General features: G+C 29.7%; 4 protein-coding genes across 10 annotated transcripts in view; 2 read left to right on the top strand and 2 right to left on the bottom strand.

Annotated features, from left to right (window-relative positions):
• Positions 1-14,076, bottom strand: part of qless (decaprenyl diphosphate synthase subunit 1 qless) — a 50,046-nt gene extending 35,970 nt beyond the window's left edge. Inside the window, exon 1 of the mRNA XM_011064466.2 lies at positions 13,207-14,076. Within this exon, the coding sequence (XP_011062768.1) occupies positions 13,207-13,368 (162 nt within the window). The 5' untranslated portion in view covers positions 13,369-14,076. The remainder of the gene's footprint in view (positions 1-13,206) is intronic.
• Positions 14,077-16,558: 2,482 nt separating this feature from the next.
• Positions 16,559-18,406, top strand: mRpL32 (mitochondrial ribosomal protein L32). 2 transcript variants are annotated; one of them, XM_087409754.1, is made up of 5 exons: positions 16,559-16,675; positions 16,890-17,028; positions 17,258-17,506; positions 17,815-17,957; positions 18,043-18,406. In XM_087409754.1, the coding sequence occupies exons 2-5, from the start codon at positions 16,953-16,955 to the stop codon at positions 18,160-18,162; spliced, it is 588 nt and encodes a 195-aa protein (XP_087265880.1). In that variant the 5' UTR covers positions 16,559-16,675; positions 16,890-16,952; the 3' UTR covers positions 18,163-18,406. The 2 variants fall into 2 exon arrangements, with proteins under 2 accessions (XP_087265880.1, XP_011062769.1); XM_011064467.2 differs by lacking the exon at positions 16,559-16,675 and having other exon boundaries at positions 16,797-17,028.
• Positions 18,348-23,272, bottom strand: spn-F (C2H2-type zinc binding domain-containing protein spindle-F). Of its 3 annotated transcripts, none has more exons than XM_087409753.1 (7): positions 23,131-23,272; positions 22,258-22,306; positions 20,902-21,644; positions 19,719-19,980; positions 19,551-19,642; positions 19,292-19,484; positions 18,348-18,856 (listed from the first exon to the last, which is right to left on the bottom strand). In XM_087409753.1, the coding sequence occupies exons 3-7, from the start codon at positions 21,100-21,102 to the stop codon at positions 18,558-18,560; spliced, it is 1,047 nt and encodes a 348-aa protein (XP_087265879.1). In that variant the 5' UTR covers positions 21,103-21,644; positions 22,258-22,306; positions 23,131-23,272; the 3' UTR covers positions 18,348-18,557. The 3 variants fall into 3 exon arrangements, with proteins under 3 accessions (XP_087265879.1, XP_087265878.1, XP_011062777.1); XM_087409752.1 differs by having other exon boundaries at positions 22,258-22,389; positions 23,131-23,268; XM_011064475.2 differs by having other exon boundaries at positions 23,034-23,173.
• On the top strand, positions 23,017-26,622 carry LOC105151029 (carnitine O-acetyltransferase). Of its 4 annotated transcripts, none has more exons than XM_011064469.2 (13): positions 23,017-23,157; positions 23,587-23,662; positions 23,737-23,867; positions 23,928-24,063; positions 24,141-24,313; positions 24,379-24,532; positions 24,591-24,756; positions 24,892-25,079; positions 25,180-25,280; positions 25,360-25,485; positions 25,558-25,882; positions 26,135-26,272; positions 26,385-26,622. In XM_011064469.2, the coding sequence occupies exons 1-13, from the start codon at positions 23,150-23,152 to the stop codon at positions 26,580-26,582; spliced, it is 1,920 nt and encodes a 639-aa protein (XP_011062771.2). In that variant the 5' UTR covers positions 23,017-23,149; the 3' UTR covers positions 26,583-26,622. The 4 variants fall into 4 exon arrangements, with proteins under 4 accessions (XP_011062771.2, XP_011062770.2, XP_011062776.2 ...); XM_011064468.2 differs by having other exon boundaries at positions 23,584-23,662; XM_087409748.1 differs by lacking the exon at positions 23,017-23,157 and adding an exon at positions 23,265-23,375 and having other exon boundaries at positions 23,584-23,662.
• The last annotated feature ends 45 nt before the right edge of the window (positions 26,623-26,667 follow it).

The raw sequence follows: 26,667 nt of genomic DNA, 5'->3' as shown, positions 1-26,667 counted from the left end.
TCTCTACATTTATCGCGTGTATTTGGAAAGCATATATTTCTCCGCGTTTTCGGAAAACACAAAGGTATTGAACAACTTCCTGTTATGAAATACAACAGTTTTATGTTTATTTGTAGAACTATTCAAATGATTTTTTTCTCTAATGATGACATTGAAAAAAAGAGAGAATAAAGAATTCTTTTTGTTATCTAATTAGTTTAAAGTTAAAAACATTAATAAAACATTGTAAATATATTTCTCTCGCGAGATTTCTATAAAAATCTATTTAATTATAATGCTACATATTTCATCATAAAAGTAATTATTGTACTTATCTTTATTTATTTGCTTATCTTTACAATTGTTTGAAGATAATTACCGAAATTTGATTTTGCAACTGCTTATGTTTAAACATAAATATACGATAATCATCATTTGACATATGGTAATTTACAGCGAGAAAGCGGATGTTGCCAGTATGAAAGTAAACTATGGATAATATCCGGAACTAGCGGATTAAATTACTATGTCTGTCGAGATATACTTCTTCGTAAAGGTTAAAGACTGTTTCTCTTGAAACAGGAATACTCTTAAGAAATGTCAGAGTTAAATAATTATAAATATTGAATAAAGCAATATTAATTTATTTAAAGTTAAATCTTCCATACAATTTTTTTTTATAGTCTTCGTTAACGACTAAATTTACGATAGAAGAAAAAAATATTTATTATTATATAATTATAAATTTGGCTCTTGGGAATTAGCGCTGTACTATGTGCGCAATAAATTTCAATATTATTAAATTGTATCTCTCATATTTAATTAATAATTCGTATACATGTTTCGGCTAACTTTTTAGCCATCTTCAGTACATACAAATAAATCCGTGGTAAACAATAAGATGTATAAAACGATAGTATCCATATATTTTCGCCATTTATTGTCCGCAATGTTTCCATGTAAGATGGTCAATCAACTATTTATTGGAGAAAAGATGCAACCAGTTGACAGCTGAATGGTGCAACAGTGATTAAGCGCTTCTATCAAAACACTGTTGATAAACGTCATATAATATAACAATTTAGTCCATTAATAATTAAAATAGTTTCGCAATAAAATTCTTGTTCGTATTTTAGTACCAAATAAACTGCTGTCTCGCCACATTTAATTTTCACAGTTTAAAATATTTAAATTTGACATTTAAATCATACTGTACAGCTAGTGAATTGGTTGCGTCTTCTCTCCAAAAATAAATAATTGATTGACCACTTCACATGGAAACATTGCAAATATTAAATAGCGAAAGTGTGGATACTATCGTTTTATATTTATTATTTACCACAGACAAATTTCAGACCGGTTACGTTTATGATCCAAGATTACCCAACTTTCGGTGTCGATTCCAATCTTAACGATAACAGTGACCATTAGAAGTATAATTATCGAAAACCGAAATTGAAAAGAACTAAAAAGGTTTGAAATCTAAATACTTTTGATAACCGTTACTGTAATAGAATTAAAAGTTAGATAAATCAAAATTTGTCGAGTTCTTGCTATTAAATATGCATAACATTCATATTTATTATAAAATTGTATTGTATTATCTACAAATAATTTCTAAAATTCTTTTTAAATAATGTTCGTTTATATAATTCCATATGTTACGCAATATTAAGAATTCTCTATATAATAATGTTATAAATATTCATTCCATTTATGTTAAGAAGCCTTCACAAAATGATGTCATCATCATTATCGTCATTATGTCTTATCATACAATCTAAATAATTTTAAATGCCAGTCCTATCACTATATAGCATCATGAATTACGTCGGTGGCTATATGTCATATCGCCTTCAGAGTATTCATCATGCATAAGACGCATCATTTGACGCACTTCAGGGTACATATGAATCCATGTATATACTTGCGTCATTTGTACGTCTGAATCAGATATCTCTAAATTAGATGTATCAAATCCAAACGTTCATTATATATATGTGTGTGTGTGTGTGTGTGTGTGTGTAAAAACACACACACACACACACATACACACACGCACGCACACATATAAAGCCTTATTTCACAAACTATTGCTTAACTCTTACCGTATAAGTTCGATAAGTCTTTCGGTCGGTTAGTCTTTCGGTAATTATAAATTATCAACTATTAGGTGTTGGAATTAATTCGTAGCGTTTTTAAATGAAAGAATGTTATTTATTTCACATGAGCATTAAAAAATACATTAATGAAAGTACTTCCTATCACTTGTAAAACGCTACGAATTAATTCCAACACCTAATACATTTCATTATTTTCCAAAATAAAGTTTCAATATTTATTCTAGAAAGTTGCAAGTGTTGGTAAATTTTTATTTTTTAACCATTCTGAATAGGTAAAAAAAACGGACAAATTTTAGTGATCCATGTTTGGATAAGGCATTAAATTGTACTTTGTATTGTAAGAGTTAAAATAAAAATTTTTAGATAACTTTTTTACTTAATTTTTTGAAAACTTTTTAGTATAGTATTTTGATTTGCGAATTTCGGGACACTCTATAAATACTTACATATACAATTTACATACATAATTTACACATAAAATATTTACAGAGTCTAGGTGTCAAACAAAGCTTTGAAATCATAATTAGAACAATCGAGATATGATCTATTCATCTAATTTCAAATGTAAAAGTGTAAATTACATTAAGTGTATTCTTCGCACACAGAATATACTAAATCATTTAAAAATTCATCGTATTACAAGACTGTTCAACAATATTACACATTAATAATTTAGAATTTTCATATAAAATCTTTTATTCATGCATTTAAAAAAAAAAGAATAATGTAAACGTCTATTAAAAAATCATTTTTTAGACATAATTTAGATATCACTTTATCGTTTGTTTCAAATGTTTTAGATTTAAATAATTAAATAAAGATTCATTATTATTATTAATCATTATTATTAAATAAATTAAAAATTCATATATACAAAAATATAGCGATGCAATTAATTGCATTAAGATTTTGCCTCGCGTTACTTTCTAATTTTATTTATAATATTTATTAACTTATCTGCAATAAGTACAATCTGTTCATGGAACATAATTATATTCGGATCTTCTATAGTATCTTAAGATCATCCTTAAAGCTCAGAGATAGCATAATAATATAATTACAATACAATTATATGTTCTTGAAACCACAACATCCTTTCTCTCACTTCTTCGCGACAACCTAGTTATTAACTTTACATTGTTTTCCAAGGATACATGATTCAATTGTAAAATAAGCATTTTCACATATATTTCTTTTGTACGATAATAAATTCTGATCGTTACTTTCATTAATTGCACTCGTCACTTGTTCCTTTCGGTTAATATTCAAAAATTATATTATATTGTAATTATATTATACGTAATATATTGGATATTAAATATTTCTATTTGCAATTAATTATGCATGAAAATTTATAACAAATGTTATGTCTTCATTAATTTTTGTGTTAGTGAAATATTGTTATCGAATAACGATAATTAACATCTTACTTTTGTTTAAATGATAATTGTATTAATGGATTTATTTAACGGACTTATACGTTTGCCAGTGCATGGAGAGAACCTTTTTTTGAAAGTTTACTCTGAAAATAGTGCTGAGACAACATTGGATTTCAAAGAATTTTATGTAAATTTCTTCATTCATTAATAAAACTACAATAAAATATAATATAAAATAAGTTTGATTAATTTTACTGAAGTGCATGGTAAAAATCTTTAAAATATTGTATTGTTTCACAACTATCATATTTTTGAAATAAATTATATATACTATCTAGTCTATATCGAAATAAAATTACAATATTCAAACAGTCGAAGTGTGATGGACAGTTATTCGTTATAAAGTAAGCAAATATACAGTGAAGAAATGTACGATGGAGAAAACAATGGAACGATGAAAAAAAAGGGACAATAATAAATTCAAAATCGACTTTAATCCTCTTTAAAACATCAATCTTTAATGCATCATATTTTCTTCTGAAAATTATTAAATAATTTCACCGATAAGAAAACAAATTAAGATGTAATTAATTTCAGATTGAGTTTTTTCTTTTACGAATTGTCATCAGAAACTAGATTAACTTAACTAAGCCGTCAGATTATTCTGTAAAATTCATTTTCATTATGAAGATTACTCAAGCACGGTTCCGTCGAAAATAAGTTATCCTAACAGATGACATAGGTACTTTCGCTATTCCATTCTGGTATAAAGTGCACGTGTGCAAATGCACACGTGAAGGAATGCATGAATATATTGACAATACAATTATTCTTGTTAACGCAATGAATTACTACGAAGTGCCTGTAACGAATTAGCATAGGAAACCCGCGCCTCTTTTTACAGAATGCCGATGGCCAATTTAGTAAACGAAATCGTCGGGAAGATTATCAATCACAAAACTTTGGCCTGAAATAATTAGTGTTCTAACAATGCGTTCTGCTTATTATTCTCAATCGCCTCAGTCTTTCCCTCTGTAAATATTTCATAAGATCTTTATAATTACAAAGTCTTTCAAGGCTGTCGATGAGAACACCCCGATTTTTCCAAGCCATTACATCCGGCATAGCATTCTCTATAATAATGGTTGAGAATGTTCTTGCTTCATGACATTTAACTTTCGTTACAATCCAACGTTGCTTATCCATATTAATTCTGCGTATAAGCTATGAACATTCTACATGCATGAATGCAAGCTGCTTCGTTTTAAGATCACGCAGACATTCTGCGTTTGCATATTTATCACACAGTCTGAGAAAAATTTTGAAGTACAAATCAGCAAATCCGAATACGCATACGAAATGTATAATTTTTTTTCTATATGTGCAGAGTACATCCCCGGCTATTTCTATTTCTATCCACTCTTGAGACTTGAGTTCAACATTTCAGTACGTGATATCGTAATTGATACTATGGATACGCAGAATATATTAATATACACATTAATTGTATATTAATATCAGGGTTAGCAAATAACGATGTTACTTGTAATGATGTTTACAAGTTACTTTTTTTTAGTAACGATTGAATAACGATGTTACATTTTTTTCTGAATAACATTCATGGTAACGTAGTTACATTTTTAGAGTAATGGTAACGATTTCATTAGTTACTTTTATCATTACTTTATTTCTATTTACGTAAAAGTTTTAACTAAAGTCGTAATTAAAGCGTATACATATTTATCAGTGTTTGAATGTTATTCTCGACTTTATTCCTCTATTAAGAAATAGAATTCTAACATTTTTTTTACCGCAAGATTCTGTATACAATAGCGTTTTTTATTGGTAGAACTAATGCGCATTCAGCAATTTAATCCTGCACTTTAATCCTAATATGATATTGTTATTTTTGATTACCTTCGCTATAACATGATAACGTTGCAGAGTTTCACAAACCTAACATTATCACGTTATATCTCTGGACTGAATACATATTTTTTAGCTCAAAATGTGTGAAATTTATATCTCAAAGTCAGACAAAGGCAGATAAATATGAATCAAATAATATTTTATCTTCATTTAATTACAATGCTTTTTTTGTTGGAAAAATTCGTAAAAAATGACTACTTTGGATAAAAAATTCTTAAATTTTTTAATTTAATGTTCAAGTAGAAATCCGTAGGATTTTTTTAGTTGACTTTGGACTAACAAAAAAAATAGTACAATATGACTCGTTCAAAAAAGTATAATTATTTGAACTCGAAATCGAATTTGATATCGAAAATCGACATTTTTGAAAAATCTACATAAATAATTTAAATTTACAATTAATAAATAAAATTTTATTATTTGAACAATATAAAAGAGTAATAATATAAGTAGATAAAGGATTGTACATTGTATAAATATTATTACAGTATGTACAATTAAGTTTATTAGGGTACGTTGTACCCATGAATATCATATTAGGATTAAAGCCGATGTACAATCGACATAAAGATATATGGTTAATAAAAATATAGAAACGAATTAAACCGTGAAATTCTCAATACATTTCATTATGTTATTTGATAAAATATACTTTAAGCATTTTATTATCTCAGATATCTCATTTTTTACATTTAGATTAAAGTTGTGTACAACGGCTTTAATGTGCACTAAGTGCGCACAAGTTCTACCAATAAAAAACGCCATAAAATTCTATCAGTGTCAAGAAAAAAGTAATAAAAAAGTAACGATTCGTTACCTTTTGAATGTGACAATAATGGTAATGAATTACTTTTGCAAAGCAATAACAAATAAGAATAACGAGTTACTTTTTAGAAAAAAGAATGGTAACAATAACGAGTTATTTTTATGAGATAACAATACCAATCCTGATTATTAAATATTATAAATTATAAATTTGGAAAACAAAACAAAAAAGTATGAACGTAAACTACTATTAACATTTAGTTTATTTTATTTATCATATTGAATATACATTGATATACAGAAATTTATATTCATATAATATTTTTTAAAGTCCAAATTTACAACATATGTTTATATATTTATTGATGCTGTGTATTAATATATACAATGACTCTAAGTATCTACAATATCAACTGCGATATCAAGAGTAAATACTAAATATATAAATTACTAAATATATAAATAAACTTAGTAAATAATATCAGAACAATCTATATATATCATATTTTTTTCATTTCGTGTTTATTCTTAGATAAACAAAGCTTTACTAACTTTATTTAGTCAATTAATTAAAAAGAAGAATAAATAAAAAAATGAAAAAAAATACATGATATGTACAGTTATCCAAGTATTATTTACTAAATTACAACATCGCATAAAATTCTCCAAATATATGTATAAAAGTACCTAATACTTGATATCGTATTTTGCTCATTAATAAAACAAATAAATTAAATCTTATCTGTAAATCAATAAATCAGTAATCGTAGAACATAAGATTGCATGTTTCGTAAGAAAAACGAGTCTGTACCTTTTCTAGTAAGGACATATTAAATTATTCTCCGATGTTGCAACAAAGTATCATGTGAGATTTGAAGATCCGATATCGCCACTTTAAAAACCTTTTTTGATTTACTTCCTGCACCTTTCGCCTCTACGTATAAGTTAAATACAACTGAACATAGGAAAATTAATCGATCAATGTATTGCCAGCACTATTCAATATCACTCCGCTCACGAATCAACCACTTCAAGTTTAAACTACAACGATTTGAACAGCGGAGTAATGAATCGACCTACTTATGAGAACTGCAATCAAATTATGTAATACAAATTAAAAAAATATAATTTATTTATGTGGTCAAAATACTAGTGCATCCGATAAGTAAATAAAAAACTCATAATTGAACTAGAAATTTTATTCATTGAAAATTAATTATAAATTTTCACACTAAAAAATATTTCTTTAAGTATATATATTTATTCAACAATGTAAGTTTTCAAAATATTTGTAATCGCTCAATTGTTGATATAGTATAGTATTAAAATATCTACCATCAAGCTTGATTAAAATTTGGGAAACATGATTATGTTTTTCGAGGAGAAAAAAAAATTATTGCCATTTTACTACGGAATGTATTAAATTATGTAATTATTGTCAAAAAATGAGAATGAATATGAAATCGAAAATATTTAATCATATTGACATTCAATATAATCAATATAATAAGTTTGATATATTCACATTTAAATCGAATGAAAAGCATTTGTTCGTTTTTTATAAATATACAAAAAAAATTCTGATTGTACGAATTCATCATTTATTCATTTTTAAATCTATTCACCAAAAAAAAACAACAATTAAAAATAATATATTCATTTATATTTACTTGTGATTCCATGTTGAGATATATTATATAATGTACTATTATATAATAGTACATTAAAAGAATCAACATATTAAATTCTTGTTTTGATAAACACATTAAAACACAGTTCTATCGTTTATTCAGAAAATTTAATATATGATGCAAAAGACTCGATTCCGTTATAACATCTGTGACAATAAAAATAAGACACAATAAAGGAACTATTTATATACAAATACATTTCGATTAGAATTGTTCAATTATTCCTTAGAATATCCTTATTGTATTTTCTAGGAAAATCGAAATAATTCCAATGAGATCTCACTTTAAATAGTTCTATATGCCCTGCTAAATAATATCTACAGAAAATGCTTAAAATTCTAAAACTATTATAATATTGATGCTTTATTTTTCTGTAAATTTTTAATTCTAATCTTCAAAATAAAAACTATATATTTACAAATACATAAAACATATACATAGACGTATTCTTATATTAATATAATATTATCTTTATATGTAATATTATATATAAATATAAAAAAACATATATTGAGAGAGAGAGAGAGAGAGAGAGAGATACATTGTAATAATAAAAAAAATTATGAGATAAATCAATGAAAATATAATATCAAATATAAAATATTACAAACTTTAATTACAAATTTTCTACGTAATTCAATGATAAATGCTGAGTAACTATTTTTACTTTATACAGAGCCTTCTAAAATTCGCGAATCAAAATCCATAGCAAAAAAGTCTTTGAAAAAATAAAAGTATTTGTTATTTGTCGAAGCATAGAAAACTAAGTTTTTAAAAATATTTGTCATTCTGAATAATAGTTTTTGAGATAAATTTTTTAAATTGATCAACTGTTGATTGACAATTAACATGTCATAATTTCCAGCTTGATCAAAAAGTTTCCGGAAGAGATCATCAGGTGATGCTCTGAGTCAGCTGATTTGAGTTCTTTTTTTTTGGCTAGGTTGCCAACATCTATCATTGACATTTCCATCAAATTTTATCGCCATAGCTTGACATTTGTAAAAATTACGCCATCTTGAATACATCTACCTCTGCGCGTGTTTTCGATTTTTTACAGTTTTAAAAATGGAGTTGAGTTTGCAACAACGAGTTTGCAACAACGAATACCATCCAACAGCCATCGAATTCACTCGATATGGCTCCCTGCGATTTCTTTCTGTTCGATCGAGTCAAAAAACCTGCGGGGAATGCGTTTTAACAGCCGAAAGGAGGTAATGGAAAAATCGAAAGACGGCTCCGATGGCTATACCAATAATAGAGTTCCAGAAATGTTTCGAGAGCTGGATCAAGCGCTGGCATAAGTGCGTTGCAGTCGCTGGAGAGTACTTTGAAGGGGACAATATCACTTTTGATGAATAAACTTGTATTTTGAATTTTCTGAATGAATTCCGGAAACTTTTTGATCAAGCTAGTATATATACTGGAAACATATATTTTATTTCTTAACAAAATTTTTTTAAATATAGAGAACCTAATCTATCAAGTGAATTAGAAGTAAATTGAACACTCTCACACGTTTACGTCAGATGCATTTTCAAAAGTACGCATATATGTATGAGGTTTCGATTTCTGCGGTTTTCACTCTCGATCGGAAAGTGTCGCTTCCACAAGAGGAGTAAAAGTCACAGTATCCCACGGTAAAAACAGGTGTGGAGACGCGTGCTATAGCTGGTCAAGCCGAGAAAGTCAAGAGCGCGGATGCCGGCGTGCTCCAAGAAGTATCTCTCGCGCAGCCTGTTAGCCTACTTACGTGGCTTAGTACGGCTCGAAATTCGTGACGCGACCGATCGTTGCATTCGCCGATTCAATAATATTGACTGTCGTCGTCTGATCCTCACAAAAAAAGAAGCACGGCGAAATGCGAAACGTCGCGTCGCATCGCCATGACAGCTCGATCGCAGTGTGACCTAAGTCTTGCATAATACGATCAGCCGCCCCAAGATTGGCGACTTTGCAGCCGATTATCGACGGCGAAATTTCGAAGCCCCGCTTCTTCCACGGCGCTTTCGATCCGAGAAAGTCGCGATTTCGCACGTACGCTCACGGCTCGAAAATCGCAACTGTGATTTCTCGAGAATATATCAACAGATTCGCAACTAGAAGAGATATTAAGGGTGGGTATTTTTATTTAATTTTCAAAGGATTTTCAAAGAGGCACTTTTATGTCCCACATACGATACTTGAGATGTAATAAATCGAAAACGTTGACACGTAAATTGAATTCGATATAATCGAAGTCGACAAAATTTTAAATAAGAAATAAGTTAAAATAATGCAAAGGTTAATTTTAGTTCACAAAAATATAGAGAAGTAACGTAGTACTAATCTTTAAAATATAAAAGTAAATCTTCTTTACAGAATAATGTTGAGAACATCATTATTCGTTAGAAATCGCTATTTTTCACAAAAATTCCATTTTATTTCTATCTTTCAAGCAAAGTTTATTTAAAATAAAACAAAAAATTGAAAAGAACTTCGTTATTTATTTGGTTGAAATGTAATTAGCAAAAAAAATAGTCTTCATTTTCGATCTTTTACAACTTAAAAATTGATCAATATTAATGTATAAAAATTTCCAATTCTATAATATTTTAAATAAAGAATCTAAGGAATCGTTTCGATCATTTTACCATATGTAATAAAAAATAAGTTTTCTTTTGCCAACGTCGATCATTCTATCATATATAATAAAAAATAAATTTTATATTCTTTTACCAACGTTAAATTAAATATTCTTGGTAGAAGTTTTGTATTAATACAGATATGGAAGTTTTTTTATCGGTGGATACTGTAACATCGTAATTCTAAGGTAACTTTTACTATAAGATCTAATTATATATATTAATCTATAGACGGACTTTCATTGCTTTATATTCAATATCATTGTACTTATTGCTCTGGTTTCATTGCTTTAAATACTGTGTTAATGTATTATTTGTTCTCACTATTTGTATAAATTTTAACGTAAATTTTTGAATTTATGATGTGATTACTTTACACATTTTGACACTAATAAGAATTTTCATTATTTTGATATCTAACATATACGTTATATTGTTGCGGATGTAATATTAGATTCATGATGACAGGATGCGATTTTATGAAGATGGCTGTTTTTTTTTGTATTATTTTATTAGTTGATCCATTAATTTAAGTATATTTAATTTAATTTAGTTGATCTGTTCAATTTAATTATGTTTATATGTAACATTGAGGATGATCCGATCGGGCTCGAAATGATATCTGTTATTTGTTATTTGCTTTAGATCATAATATTTCCTTTATTTATATTGTTTTTTTGGTTCATAGTCTTTCTAAACACTTATTTTTAAAATAAGTATTTTTTTTATTAATTTAAAGTAGAATATCATAATACATATGCACGCTCATCAGCTAAAAAGTTACACATATTTTTTTCGATTAGTTTCGAAATACAGCCTCATTATTCTTACTTATGGATTTAATCGTTTACGCTCCATCGCTCTACGAGCAAAGTTCTGAAACTCATTGAAAAAAATGTTGCAAAAATTTTTTTAGCTAATGAATATGTATATGTATTATATCTATTTTAAATTAATAAAAAAATTAATAAATGTAAACAAAAACTTATTTCTTATTACATATGTAGATTGAGCTAAACGATGATTCTTTATTTAAAATAAGTAAAGTAAAAATCCTTCAAAAATTTATATATAATAAATTCTTCCTCTTCATGTAAAAGAGAATCCAAAAGTAAGAGTTAAAAACTTCTGCCTTTTAAATACTTTCGAAAAACGAGAAATAAATAATAATATCTTTGCATCTGATACTGGTTGCAGTATACTTGCTTACCCGGGAAAAAATGTATTATATGTATATATGGACATATTTTTTATATAATTATATATAATTATATATAAAATATGGCAGTTTTTATATAATTATATATAATTTTATATAATTTTATATAATTATATTGTACATGAAACATATTTTCCTGGGTAATCAATTTTTCTAGTACATTCTCCTCATCTTTATCATTTCTCATAGTTCATCATAAATTTATAATTGTTTATAATTTTTTTTTATAATTTTTTTTTTTGGTTTTATACTTTTCATTTCATTTCAAGATGTTAGTAATTCGTTTCGTTTTCTGAGGCTTAGTAACAGCAATTATGCAAATCATTCTTGGCTTCTACATTCTTAAAACTATCGAGTTATTTCCTAAGCAAGCATAGCTTATTTTTCTGTAATTTCTCTGTAATTTGTAATTCATTTCATTTTTTAGGAAGCTTAGTAATAGCAGTTCTGCTGGTGCCTCACCATTTGTGTATGTTTCGTAATTTTTTTATGCACAATAAATAAATAAATAAATAAAATAATAAATATACAGCGAGTCTATCTTAGAACAAAGTAAAAATTACAAAAGTAAATTTAACAAGCATTGATCATTTGATCGATAAAATTATAAATATTCCAGTGAATTTGGTCACTTTTGTAATTTTCATTTCAAGATATACAATCAATTCCTTGTGGACTTTGGCGCGTTTGAATTCTATTAGGCGCATGCGTGCGGCCGACTCGCTCACGCAGTCAATGCAATCTCTAAAATAGCACAGAAATTTCTTATGCCTTTTATCCAAAACTCTTATCACAAGAACATCGAGAAAAAATGCGCATGAATTGTAGCGGTTACATGCGATCCTCATTTGATTTAATTTTTATACATTTGCCAAGAAATTGTCGCTCATTTGACATCCAACGTCACTAGCAGACGATCCATACGGCGTCTGCTAGGACCAGCTGACAGACGTATACCGGAGCAAAATTGTATTGCTTCAAATATCTTCGCGATATCTCACATACTAGCGAATTTTATATACGAAGGATGAAACTGACGCTTTATTTCACGATGAGTTTTATCTCGCGATCTCTCTCACAAAGACTCGGGCAACCGGGTTTCGTGCAACTCATATCTACATATTATGTAATTTTTTCACTGAGTTTTCGCAGAGTTATCATTTAAACGAGCCTCCCTGAATCTCGGATGATTGTACCTCAAAAAATTTCCAAACGATCCACTCGATTACGCTGCCTTGATCAGCTGTCATTCACGTCGGAAACGTGTGATAAAATGGGGTTAGATGTCACTGCCGCGTATAGGTTAGGTCGGCGGAACAGTCGAAAGGAAACGTGAAAATGATGGAAAAATGAATGGATCGGCATGTTTTCTCGAGCACGTCGTGTTTAATGGACCATCGGCCGCCAGAACGATGCGTTCCAGGCGGGATAATTTAAACGGGGTGAAATCGCGACGGGAAATTGAATACAGGGATGAAACAAGCCGTGCTAACATACCTGGTAGTGTTGGAGAAGCGTGCCGCTCGTGCGCGACGAGAGCACCGACCGCGATTTCACACATGTCGTAGTCGAAACTTTCCTCCGTAATTGGGCGAAATGTCCGAACTGGCACAGTCTCTCCACATGAGCACAAAGCCTACTCGATCCTATACATGCCATCGCGAGAACTATAGTGAGGGGACTCACTACTGCCCGAGGAGCCCGTACCTCTTACGACGTCTATCACTCGATCCCACCAACCTTCGAAAAATCATATCCCCTCCTTTAGCCGACGGCCGACCTTCTCCCCGTCTTGCGTCCCGTACGTCTCGTCCCATCGCGATCGCTGGCCACGAATGAGAGCGGCTCCGCGACTTTAGATGATCCGCTATGTGTCTTTTGTGAACCACTGTAAGCCGCATGCGCGTCGTGGGAAATATCGCCAATGATGTTTGTCGCAGACGCGCTTTAAACGCTTTCTACGTTTATCACGTAGAAAATCACAGTTTAAATGGTACATATTGGCTGCAGTGTACATTTTCCTCGCTGGATTTGAATGTATAAACTATAATCATGTTAAAGAATTTTATAACAATTGCAAATGAACTGCTTTTTTACTGAATGCAGTCACATTGACACTGAGAAAGAGATAACCCAAGCAGCACACAGCGCTTACAAATAAGTCAACAAAGCGGTAAAAAAGTCGCATATAATTGCTTTTTTTAGCGCTTTGTAAACGCTGTGCTACTTGGAAATTATATGAAAAGCAAATAACTTCACATGGCTGCTAAAATTCAATCGACTAGATAAGATTAAAATACTATAATTTTATAACTTATTTTTATTGTAATATTATGATTATTATTAGTAAATATATACAAATATTGCAATTAATATGACAATATTGATTTCTATTTAAAATTGTATATGTTTTTATTGATAACATCCATATTCGATTATTTTTGCGGATTATGGAAAAAAGCAGGGATGTAAAGTTACTTTAAACGTTACTTTTTAAAACAATGATTTAGTAATGACGTTGCAGTTTTTTATGACATAATTACGATAATTAATTAAAAATAAGATTTTTTAAAAAACGTCTTAGCTTTCAACTAATTATAACTATCGACATAAAAAAATTGTCATTATTAAATCGTTGTTTTAAAAAGTAACTTTCCATTTCCGGAAAAAAATCCAATTTTAAAATTACACAATATCAATGCATCATAAATATATATAATTAATACTTGTATTCATATAATAGGCTTTATATATTTAAGGCTTCCTTAAATTTATCTTCAGATGCTCTACGAATTTTATTGACTATTGAGCATTTAAAGATATAAATTTAAGGAAACCTTAAGTATAAGATCTACAGATAGTAAAATAGCAGACTGTCAGTAGATTTGAGTTGTTCACAATGCACAGAAAAGGCTAATATTATTTTTAGATTGAAAGGCATAGAGATATGCTCCATGCAATTCCTATAAATGATTAAAAATGCATTCAGTATTGAAAAGCATTTATTTTAACATCGTAAATCAATATTTCTGAAAATCTGAATCCATTTCAATTCATTTCAATTCAATTCTCGCTTGCTGGGTTCTGTTAACTCATCACTTGTAGACATAAATTACAGAAACTGAGCAGATCCTACCGATTCTATTTCTACGTTTTTTCTAGCAGTTTGTCAACAGTATTATGTACATCTAATTCTGTAACAATTCTGTTGTTATTTTATTGGCATAGTGTGTAGCAAACATTTAAAAAATTTGCTTTCTACAGACTTGGCTATCTGGGTAACTATTAATATGGCATAAGACTCTCCACCCCAGCAAACGAGAATGGATTGAAATTGATTAAAATATATGTGGGCGAAACAAAACGAAAATTAAAAACTCGGATAAAGGAACATAAAGCCGATATAAGGAAACCGTCCTCTGAGATTCCTCCGTTGTTTCGCGTCATCTTAGCGGGATGCATGACTTGGATTGGGAGAATATAGAAATTTTAGACACAATCAAATTTTAGAACAATCTTTGATCAAAAGAAGAATTTCAGAAATGATTCATATAAAGAAACAAACAAGAGGTATCAATAAGCAAAGTGACACGGAAGGTTTGCCTGATATTTATCTTCCTTTGCTTAGGTAGGTTCTCCTTTTCCTTCAATAATTGTTCTGGAACTTTCGAGAGTTTTACTTGGTATATAAATAGTGGTAAAATACATGTTATGACTAATAACAACACACAATGTCTAAATTTAAACACACACGACTAAATTTTAATTGTGCGAAAGTAATATCTGAGATCCATCGCTTAGTTTTTTGGCTGTAAAACAGGTAATGCATCTATGTTTTATTTTTCGAGTATAAGAGATTAACGAGACAAAAAATTTTATTCTGATTAGAATCTGGAAATTCTTGTTTACTACATTGTCCGGGTAAAGCTGGTGTTGTAATATTACCGCACGATTCATCGTCACATAAATAAGAACACTTTTATTTTATTTTAACAACCGACTGTTGTATTTATTTCAACTAAATGTAAATTTGCGTCTTAAGAAGATTTTTAATTACTGAAGATGATCAGATTGTGGCCGAAACGTTATTTATTGATATGTTGTATTGATAAACGCTTAAAAAATTTATTATTGAAAGTTTATTATTGGAAGTTTAATTATCACAACCGACAACCTGTGCTGTGGTTTTTTATGTTCTTCGTTTTCTAATGATTAAAATATATTCAGATTTTCAAAAATATTCATGAAGGTTAAAATGAATCCTTTTAAATCCTGAATGTATTTTTATTCATTTATAAGAATGCCATGGAATTTTTATACTTTTCAATCTAAAATAATATTATAATATATTGTGTGCATCATGAATACTGCTTAATTAAAAATTCTGAATAAGAAATGCAGTTTTTCAATCCAATTAAATTTTAAAGGTAATTTTAAAAGTAATATCAGTATATCTGTATATCATTAATGCTGCTCAATTAAAAATTCTGAATTGGAAATACAGTTTTTTAATCTAATTGAATAAAAAAAAGTTTATCTTTTAAAATGGATTATAAATGCTATTCAATTCAAAATTGTGAGTAAAAAATCCATTGTTTCATTCAAAAATGTATCATAAATGCTAATTTATTCAGAATTATGAATAAAAAATTTCAAGAATATCATGTCCGTATAGATTTCCATTGATAGCACATCGATTGATATCAATCGCAGCGCGCGCACGCGAACGCTTCTGATTCGCTCAAATATCATCCTAACTAAAAATGGCGGCTGATCAATTGCGGCCACGAATTTTCCTCCATTTCAGTGTATACATAGTTCAGTGGTATTCATTATAGACAAGCCTAATATTTAAAGCTTCTTTAAATTCATCTTATGATGCTTTGTAGTTAATAAAATAAAGTAGACCTGGAAATGAATTTAAGGAAGCCTTAAATATAATAAGGCCTGACTATTAAATATATAGGTATATATATATATATATATATTGGGTCATCTAAAAAGTATCCGCGGTACTTTGTCACTAGATATATGACCATCAACACACATCTAGTGACAAAAAACCGCGGATACTTTTTAGATGACCCAATATATTTTAAATATCAACGGTCGAGAAATTTATATTGACAATCGATATTGTCAATATTCTGCTATTACCTTTAAATCACCTGTGTAAACAGCGATGTTGTCGGAGATGTCGGAATTCGTGATTACTGATCTTGACTAGTACAATAATTGATAGCATGATGAATAGGTTAAGTTTAGCTATTCAAAAATTTGAACAAGCAATTCAAATCATTTTTGGTCGTTTTCCTCCAGGTAATTGAAAATTAATACATATAAACATATTCTTAATAATTGAATTTTAAAAGTTAATAAATAAGATACCTCTTTCTTTTTTTACTATTTTTTTATATTTCCTAACCTCAACTAAAGTTCAAAAAATTAATTTTACGCATCGATAATATTATATATTTTTAGTAATATGCTAAATGGAATAAACTTTGTTGACACATTTATTAAAAAACTTTTCAATTTTCTATTGTAGGATCACTGTGTACAGTTGATTATAATGGTTTCTTGAATGAACCGAAATCTGGAAACCATTTCAATAGTCTAAAAGAAATTTTCGACAATGGCTTTTTATGGGCGGTTCCAAAAAAAAGACGTAGTCTGGATTTAAGATATAAAAGAAAATTTGGAGTAAAGGAATATGTATGGAAGCCACCTATTGCAAAAACGAATATATTATCGTGTGTGAATTGTGGGAATCATTACGAAGCTGGCCGTCTATGTGGTAAATATTATCTAATAAGATATTATAGACTGTGTTCCAAAATTCACTGCCAGCGCTGAAAATCTATAATTTACGTTATATATATTATATATTTTCAGCACTGGCAGTAAATTTTAAAACAGCCATGGATCAGGCCTGTCCAATTTTACATTGAATTTTTTTGAGTCGATAGCTTTGTGTTTTAGCTTTAGAGCTCAAATTGGACAGGCCTTATAGATTATGAAAAATATTAAAGTAGTTTTCTACTTAAATATAAGAATGTATAAAGAAAATTTGCAATGGTTTATATGTATCTGTTTGTTATATAGGACATTGTTATGAAAAAGTAAAGCTCGAAACTAAAGAAATGCAAGATGCTATTCAAAAGGAATTGGGTCTAAGTCCGGTAGAACAAAATGTAATTGTATTATATGATGGAGAAAAGGAGTCTAAAACAGATGATTTTTGGAAGGTATTAGTAATATATGTTTTATCAACATAGAGATTCATTTTGCTTATTTGTTAAATGTGTGAGTTTAATATATGTTTAATTTTAGAATCAAAGAATAGTCGAGTTGCCAAAGAAAAGGCCTTCATGGTTTCATCAGAATTTGTTGGAACCAACATCACAGGAACCATCAAATACAAAGGATGTTAAACCTACCAATCTTTCGTAAAGTGCATTTGAAATCAGGTTTAATCTTTTATAGTCTTATCAAAAGCTTAGATGATTGCAAATGTAAAGAATACATCTATTGAGAAATAGATTAATATCCGAGATTTTTGGAGATTAAAAAAATATTAAAACATTTTATTAGTAAATATTCATTTTTTTCTGGTATCTTTTTTGCGAGGAAAAATATTTCATTTTCATTTCGTGATTGTGTTTATTGATACAAAAATAAATACTTTTGCAACTTACAGTATTGTCTCGTTTATATAAATTATACTACTGTCATCGAGCTTCTGTTATCTATTTCAATATTTCCCAATCACCATAAATTTCCTTATGTATGTTGAAATCTAAAGAAAATTTCATGTGAATGATTCATCACTAGTTTTGATTCTAAAATCAATGTACTAGCTCGAAATCCTCTGTAGACATTTCCTTGGCAAAATGGCTTAAGACATGTTCATGGAATTCCGCAAACGGTATGGACTTTTCGTAAACAATTCCGCACAATGGACATGTATTGATCTCAACATCTATATTATCGTTCAGATTAGGACATTTTTCCATAGAAAGACTCGGAGACGTGGGATTAGTCTGAGTAGCTCGATGTTCTTTGAAACTATCATCGGAATCAAATTGTGTACCTGTTTGGCACATCTTTTTATTTGCATTTTTTTGACAATTATTACATATCATTCCTGAAACATTTGAAATTAATTAATTGCTACAGATTTTTCATAATGTCAATTAGAGTCTAGTCAAGTTATTCTATAAAAATCCTATAAGAGAGAAAGATATACTTTCTTTCTTTCTTTCTTTCTCTCTCTCTCTCTCTCTCTCTCTCTCTCTCTCTCTCTCTCTATATATATATATATATATATATATATATATATATATATATATATAATATTATCACTCCAGCTTATACTGTCCTCTATAATCTCAATTAAAATTATAGAACGAGAAATATATGTTAAAGATAGTATATATCAGAGAAACAGTATATATCTCTCTTAAAGATTTGACATAAAAATCATTCATGTTATACAATGCCGAACTGTTATACAATGTCAACAAATGCCACAAAAAATAATGATAATCGATTAAATTGACTACACTTGACTGAGTCTTACCTTTCCTCATTTTTTTAAGATTCTGTAAGGCCTTCTTTAACCTAGTTTGTTGTCCAAGTAAGGCATCCTTGGTTTGAGATAATCGAATTTCGTGCTGTTTCAATTGCTCTAATGAATCTGTGTCAGAATCTTCTGGATAAGTGAAACCAACATTTTGTAAATTTAATTCGGAACTATTGTTTAACTCCATCATCTGCATGAAACAATGAACATTACATAAAAGATATGTGTTAAATGATTATAAGTTTTATTTCTTTACCTCTGCACATTGCTGTTCGAGATCTGACTTTTCTAACATAATACTATTTATTAGTCGAAGAGATATTTCTTCCAAGCTTTGCTCTGTTTCACCTGAAACAACAAAAATTGTTTGTTGTAATGTACAAGAAATTGAGTACAGTATGTTTGATTTCAAATCGATACCAACCATCTGTAGTTAATAAATATGTCTTAGCATCCTGTTTATCTAAATTAGCCACATCGCGAAAGTTGTACGAAATAATATCAGATGGCTGTGTAGCAGGATGCTGTTTAAGCGTATCCGAGATCTTCGTTAACTGGCTACCTAATGATTTATTAGTTTTAGTCAGTCTTGTTAACCTGTTCCATAACTGACGATTTTCCGCTGCTACCATGAAAATATGATGAGACAACTGAGATTTTTGTTTTATAAGTTCCTCTATCTTTTCCTATAATCCAAAAATGTAAATTTTTAAATATATATCATTAAGGATACAGTCAAAAGCTCACTACAAATGCTTTAAAGCATTTAATTGACCACAAAAAAGAGTTTTATCAATTAACCAATCAAAAAATGCTTCAAATTTGTAATACTACACTGACTGTACCTTAAGTATGTATAAATATCACAAATGCAAATGTGAAACAATAAAAAATATTCCTTAATTCTTCATTTTTACATTTCTTCTTTAGTTTCTCATTACTGAAGGAAATAAGTACACAAAACTTACTGTACTTTAAACAATATTAATGCTTATATTTATTGTATTGTTCTTAATTGTGTAGTTAAACAGCCAAAAGAACTAAACAAATCTCGTGACAAAATAGAGATTACTTGAAAAAGAATAAAAAATTTTAAAATCACTTTCAGAGATTAGAATGAATTTAATGTCAAATTTATGTAAATTTGCGTTTTACTGATATTTATTTTACTGAAGATGGCCAGATTGTGGCCAAAACGTCTAAAAATTTTTTATTAATGTAATGACATATTAAATATCACAAATATCTTGTGCTGTGATTTTATGCTCTTCTTTTTGTAAGATAAAATCTTCAGTTATTTGTTGTATCTAATTGGTTGAATTCAGCAAGTCAACTCTTTTCAAATGTTTTGTATTGATTGAATTATACTTTTAAATTTAGAAAAATATTCTTATTTTAGTAAAGAAAACTTCCAATGGTTGCAAAATAAATATTCTACTAACTGCAGTAGAGAAAGCAGTTCTACAATTGTTGTAAAATTCTTTAGTATGACTGATCTTGTCTTTAAGTTCCTCACTGAATCTAAACCATATTAAATCATATTAAAGAATTTTCTAACAATTACAAAGTTGTTTTCTCTGCTGAACGCAGCTATTGACTTGACGAACCTGCATAGATTTGTCACTTTTGTCTTTGACAACAGCTGTAGTCATGTCTCTGCCACATTCAAGTCTAAGACACATATTCTCTTCTTCCACTGTCGCCAATCGTGTCTGCAATTGCTGGCAACGTTCCTTCATGGTCTTGAAGGCAACCAACAGCGCACAATACGATCCAAAGGTATCATTCTCCACGTTCTCGACGTTCATCGTGTGACACGTCGATCGACGGAGATTCGTCGTTTAAATCGAGGCGACAACCGTTTCACACTCTGCGAACGTGTCGCTTCTAACGCGTTTTGCGCTCTGCTAACTTCCTCAGCGAAGTTTTATCACTTGCCTTACCGAGAACGTGTTCGTATATTCACTCGCCGTGAATACGAGGTTAGGTAGACCTCACATTTTGTAGCCTCTGCAAGGCTACAAGTATGCTCCAAATAAGCTCACGCCGGCCTCAGCCTCCCTCGACGAAAAGTAACAAATATTTTCTGTGCTATTCCACACTGCTAACATTTGCGAGAGTCGTTATATTACCGCGGAATAAGGCGACATCGGTAATTCCCCATTTTCCGATGTTTTCCTGCTGGAACAAGCCCGGCAGGGGGGGTCTATATTGTGCCATCTTGTGTTTTTAAAATATGACGTTACAGCGATAACAGCTGGTTCGATTATCGCACTGCTGCCAATGTAAAGGACTGTTCTTTTCAATTGAACAAGCTGAATTTCTTGCACGATTTCTTTTCTTTTTTTCTCTGCAGAATGGTAGAAGTTCAGTTAAAAAAGAACAAGTTGTTTTATAAATTAAGGATCTTCTTTTATGCCCATTTCCACCAATGTAGATTAACTTTAATCTCGGTTCAACTTATTCTTCGTCTTTTTCTAATTTTTAGAACTAGAAAAAGGCAAAGAGTAAGTTGAACCGAGATTAAAGTTAATCTACATTCGTGGAAACGGACATTAGAAAGTCTGTGTATAATGGAAATAGTAAATCATAAGCCATAAGAAATTCACCAACTATAGGGTACTTTCCAGCAAATACACAACAAGACTTGCAGGACTATTCCAAGCTATTCTGTAACTCGAAGTTTCGTTATCGTTATAACATCGTTATACAGTTTTTTTTATGTCATGATAAAAAAGCTACGCAATGACGTTATAACAAAACTTAAAGAGTTACAGAATACAATCGGACACTGTGTATCGTTTCATCTTTGTTTAATGTAGAGAAACAAGGATGTAATGATTCACTGTGTTATATTATGTCTGACTATGTCTTGCTGGATAGCATCCATAATCGATTGTTCTTCTTATGTTCGACAGGATTGATAAATTTTTTATAACTTACTACTTCCACGTACTACTTACACGGCCCTTAATAATCCACGTCAGTGATGTAGCCAATTAATCTCCCGCTCTTACAAAAAAGCAATAAATTGATTAGTTACTATATTACCATTTGCAACATCATATTTTTTAAAAAATTCAAGTGACTTGATTCTGCAAAAATCGATTATGTAAACATTACTTATTATTGTAGCCTAAATATATTTTATATATATTATTATCAGATTATTATAATGAACTTCGAACTTTCCTGTATAGAATAAGACCGCGAAGTTTTATTGCAGAATTTCTAAAAATATTTCTTTTATATATATATATATATATATATATATATATATATATAAAAGAAATATTTCGTTATATTTTGTGTGTGTGTGTGTGTGTGTTGTATTTATTTCTTTAATAATTTTTTACTGAATCAAAATGTTATTTAAAAACTAGCTCTATTTTACAATAAATATTTTACAATGAATTTTATAAAAATTTATGTACAACACGTTATTTGATTCATTCGATATCGTAACCACAGCCATTTTGAACAGATAATTAATTATACAAACCGGTTTTGATTTTTTTTAATTGCTAATGGTTGCTATAATACTTTATTCAAGCAGAACAAAAGTTAAAATAACGTCAAAATAACATTAAAATGAATCGGAAATTATTGAAAAGTGACTTTAATAGTCATTTTGAAGTCATTGTACATTTAATATCATAATAACTTGTTCTGCAGCTTAGACGACTTGTCCATTTCAGACGTTTTTTTGTCGAATACATGACTAGAAGAATCTACATACTTGTATACATATACACACGAAAATAAGAGAGACATAATACTTCCAGTCGAGCTTTGACCACTGACCAGTCTGTACGATATTTGCTCCTTTCACTTACAAGAAAGAACTTCCACCATATGGACGCGTATGTACTAATTGTTAAAATAATCCTAAACATGCTCTCCAGATAATATATACACGATATGACTATAAATGTATCTCAATTATTGTAATTGACCGGTCCAATGTCCATCATCCATGACATAATTGGTGACAATTTATAGCAATATAGCCTGGTAATACAGAACTGTCATTCGCTGTTACACGCAAATCATATATCTTGGTGCACTGATTTAGCCACATGTATGTATGTGTGTGTATATATACGAGCTTACGCATGTAATATACATGTATGAGTGTGACAGATGACTGTTGAGATATTTTGAAAACTTGATAGCAGAATATGACATGTATCTTAACAATAATCTCCATTGAATATTTCGTACATGATAATGCGTTTCATAATTTGTTTACTTTGAAATATCAATATCTGTTAATGTTTGTTCTTTAGCAGTACAGTAAGATTAGGCTCGAGTTCTTTAGAGAAACCAGCTATGTACAAAATATTCTCCAATGTATCGAAGTATACAGTAAGTGCATACATGTATGTACTTTTTACAGAAAGAAAAGTAAAATCTTTTTAATAAAATCGATTGAATCACAGGTTTACAATGGATTGCGGAAAACACCGTCTGTTCTTCATGGAGCATCTATAACAATGTTAAACCTAAATCAGCAACCAATCCCAAAACAGCCTGTTCCTGATCTCAAGCAAACTGCGGAACGTTATCTGAGGTACATGTCTGTATATCCTTTTATCTTTAAGTATCGTTATTCAGAATTTATTAATTACAGATCCGTAAAGCCATTATTGACTGACAATGAATATAAAAATACAGAGAGGATTGTTAGTGAATTTATAATCCACACAGGCGTAGGACCTCGGTTACATGCCAAATTATTGGAGAGACATCAAAATACTGATAACTGGGTACTTGTATATCTATACTTTTTAAAATTAATATTAAATAAATTATACAAATCAGCATTATCTATTATCTATTTTAGATGAAAGAATGGTGGCTAGAAGTTGCATATTTAGGATACCGTATGCCCATGATCGTGCATTCCAGTCCTGGAACTGTTGGGCCTCCGGTTACTTTTCATCGACTAGATGACATGTATGTGTATGCAGCACGTATCATTACTGGAGTATGCAATTATAATGAGATGGTTAAGAGGTAAGTTTTATGCAGTTTATGACAATTTTTGTTTCTTGTAGTATTCACTGACAATAATATTGCAGTGGAAAGATTAAACAAGAAATGATTCGCAATAATCCACTTGATATGCAGCCTTACTGCATGATACTTGGCACTCACAGGCGCCCCAAAGAAGTAGTCGACAAATTGTTACACACAGACGAGGCCAAACATATAATAATCATAAGCAATAATAATGTAAGTATAGTCAGTATAATGGAACAATATATCTGGATACATTCTATCTGTATTACAGTTCTTTAAACTTGATGTTGTCGATAAAGATGGCATTTTAAGCGAGGGTAAGCTTGTAGCTGCCATAAAAGATATCGCAGATCGCTCAAGTACTCAAGGAAAGCCCATAGGAATTTTAACTGGAAATAATAGAGACACTTGGGCAAAGGATTATAGCTTACTTTTAGGTTTATTTCAGTTTTATGAATCAGTTTATTTCTTGTTTTTTGTTTTTTTTTATCTTTATACAATTTGTGTTTCATCTTTTCAAACCACACAATTTTTAATTATGTATCTCGAATCGTTATTGTTGTTATTTTTAGAACTGGGTAACAATAGGAATATAATGAAGGATATAGAAAATTCCTTGTTTATATTGTGTCTGGATAAGGATTTACCTAAAGACGCTTTTAAGGAAAAGAACAACGCTTCAGTTAGAGCGATTCAAACTATGACAGGCTATAGTAGCTATGTAAACGCTGGAAACAGATGGCATGACAAAACTGTACAGGTAAAATATCTGACTAACATTTATGAATAAATGGTTTTAGATAAACCAAATATTTAATATAATATTTTTTGATAAATAAGGGATATGTATATCTTTACAGTATATAATATCCGCCGATGGTTACATTGGTATGGAATATGAACACAGTCCATGTGAAGGAATTCCAGTTGCTGTCCTTCACGATTATGTATTAAAATATATGTAAATAATAATTGTGCCCAAATGCTCCATAAAATGTCATTTTAATAAAATGCAAATAATAATTTCCATCTATTTTCAGCGCTACAAGAGAAAATAGCGCAAGGGACGGAAAGTCTGCGAATTTCCCGAGACCAGAACTTTTGAAGTTTGAAACTAACGACGCTATAGACCGTGCAATCGAAATAGCTACTGCTACGGTAGATAAGTAAGTTGATTATCCCTTTATGATTATAATTACGCCAGTACTGTTTAATGTATAATATTTGTGATTTTTTAGACTCTCAGACGACATAGATATGGAATGTTTTACATTCGACAAATTTGGCGCAGACGCTATAAAAGCAATTAACTTGAGTCCCGACAGTTTTATTCAGATCGCGATGCAAGTGACTTTCTATAATTTACAAAGGAAGGCGCCAGCTCATTACGAAAGCGCGGCATTACGAAGATTTATTAATGCTAGAACCGAGTGTATCAGGTCAACCAGCACAGAGTCAATCGAGTTCGCAAAAGTAATGCTTCCTGGGGAATACAAGAGCAAACAACAAAAGAAAGAAATGATGATCAAAGCTATAAATATTCATAAAAATTGCGCCGGACAAGTGAGATATAAATCATTTAATCATTATCTTTATAATATATAATGTATATATTATGGAAAATTTGAATACTTTGGGCCTGAATAACATTAATCGAGCATTGTACATATTGGCCGGGCATTATGTATAGTATCCGAATAATAAAATTTCTCATAACATATATATATATATATATATATATATATATATATATATATATATATATATATTGTAATCCAATATGTAAATTTTCGATTTAACATTTTTTTTGCATAGGCTGCGACGGGTCAAGGCGTCGACCGGCATTTATTTGGCTTAAAAATGATAGCAAAAAGCGAAGGAATGGAGCTCCCAGAATTATATAAAGACGTTGGTTACACCAGAAGTACACATTTCAATTTAACATCAAGTCAGGTAATTTAAAGTTGGCTTTTAAAAAAATTTTTTTTGGCAAAACAGTAAAGTGAAAATATTTTAACAAAAAGATAAGCGTATTTCCTAATCAATATACTTTTTTAATTTAAAGGTGCAATATAAATCGGCGTCTTTTATGTGCTATGGACCGGTTGTACCTGATGGTTATGGTTGCTGCTATAATCCGCGACCGAAGGATATTCTATTTGCCTGTTCGTCATTTAAATCGTGCAACGAGACTAATACGAAAGATTTCGCTTATGTTTTACAGCAGACACTGTGGGATATGCGAGACATAGGAAGTGAATAAAATTGTAGTAAAGTTCGCAATTTTTGTGTGACGGAAAAAAGAGTGATATTTTTATATTATACAATAGTAAAAAAAGAGATACTCG

Source organism: Acromyrmex echinatior, chromosome 9 (assembly GCF_024713525.1).
Source record: "Acromyrmex echinatior isolate Ae372 chromosome 9, ASM2471352v2, whole genome shotgun sequence".
Taxonomy (NCBI): Eukaryota; Metazoa; Arthropoda; class Insecta; order Hymenoptera; family Formicidae; genus Acromyrmex; species Acromyrmex echinatior.
This window is presented reverse-complemented; position numbering and strand designations above follow the sequence as displayed.

Excerpts from the sequence above, each read along its gene's own strand:
- mRpL32 (XM_087409754.1), top strand. The coding sequence starts at position 16,953 with ATGATGAATAGGTTAAGTTTAGCTATTCAAAAATTTGAACAAGCAATT. Across the intron at positions 17,029-17,257 it reads TTTTGGTCGTTTTCCTCCAG|GATCACTGTGTACAGTTGAT; the intron begins GTAATTGAAAAT and ends TTTCTATTGTAG. Across the intron at positions 17,507-17,814 it reads CGAAGCTGGCCGTCTATGTG|GACATTGTTATGAAAAAGTA; the intron begins GTAAATATTATC and ends TTTGTTATATAG.
- spn-F (XM_087409753.1), bottom strand. The coding sequence starts at position 21,102 with ATGAACGTCGAGAACGTGGAGAATGATACCTTTGGATCGTATTGTGCG. Across the intron at positions 19,643-19,718 it reads ATATTTATTAACTACAGATG|GTGAAACAGAGCAAAGCTTG; the intron begins GTTGGTATCGAT and ends TTGTTGTTTCAG. Across the intron at positions 18,857-19,291 it reads TCTTAAAAAAATGAGGAAAG|GAATGATATGTAATAATTGT; the intron begins GTAAGACTCAGT and ends CAAATGTTTCAG.
- LOC105151029 (XM_011064468.2), top strand. Across the intron at positions 24,064-24,140 it reads ATCAAAATACTGATAACTGG|ATGAAAGAATGGTGGCTAGA; the intron begins GTACTTGTATAT and ends TATCTATTTTAG. Across the intron at positions 25,883-26,134 it reads ATAAAAATTGCGCCGGACAA|GCTGCGACGGGTCAAGGCGT; the intron begins GTGAGATATAAA and ends TTTTTTGCATAG.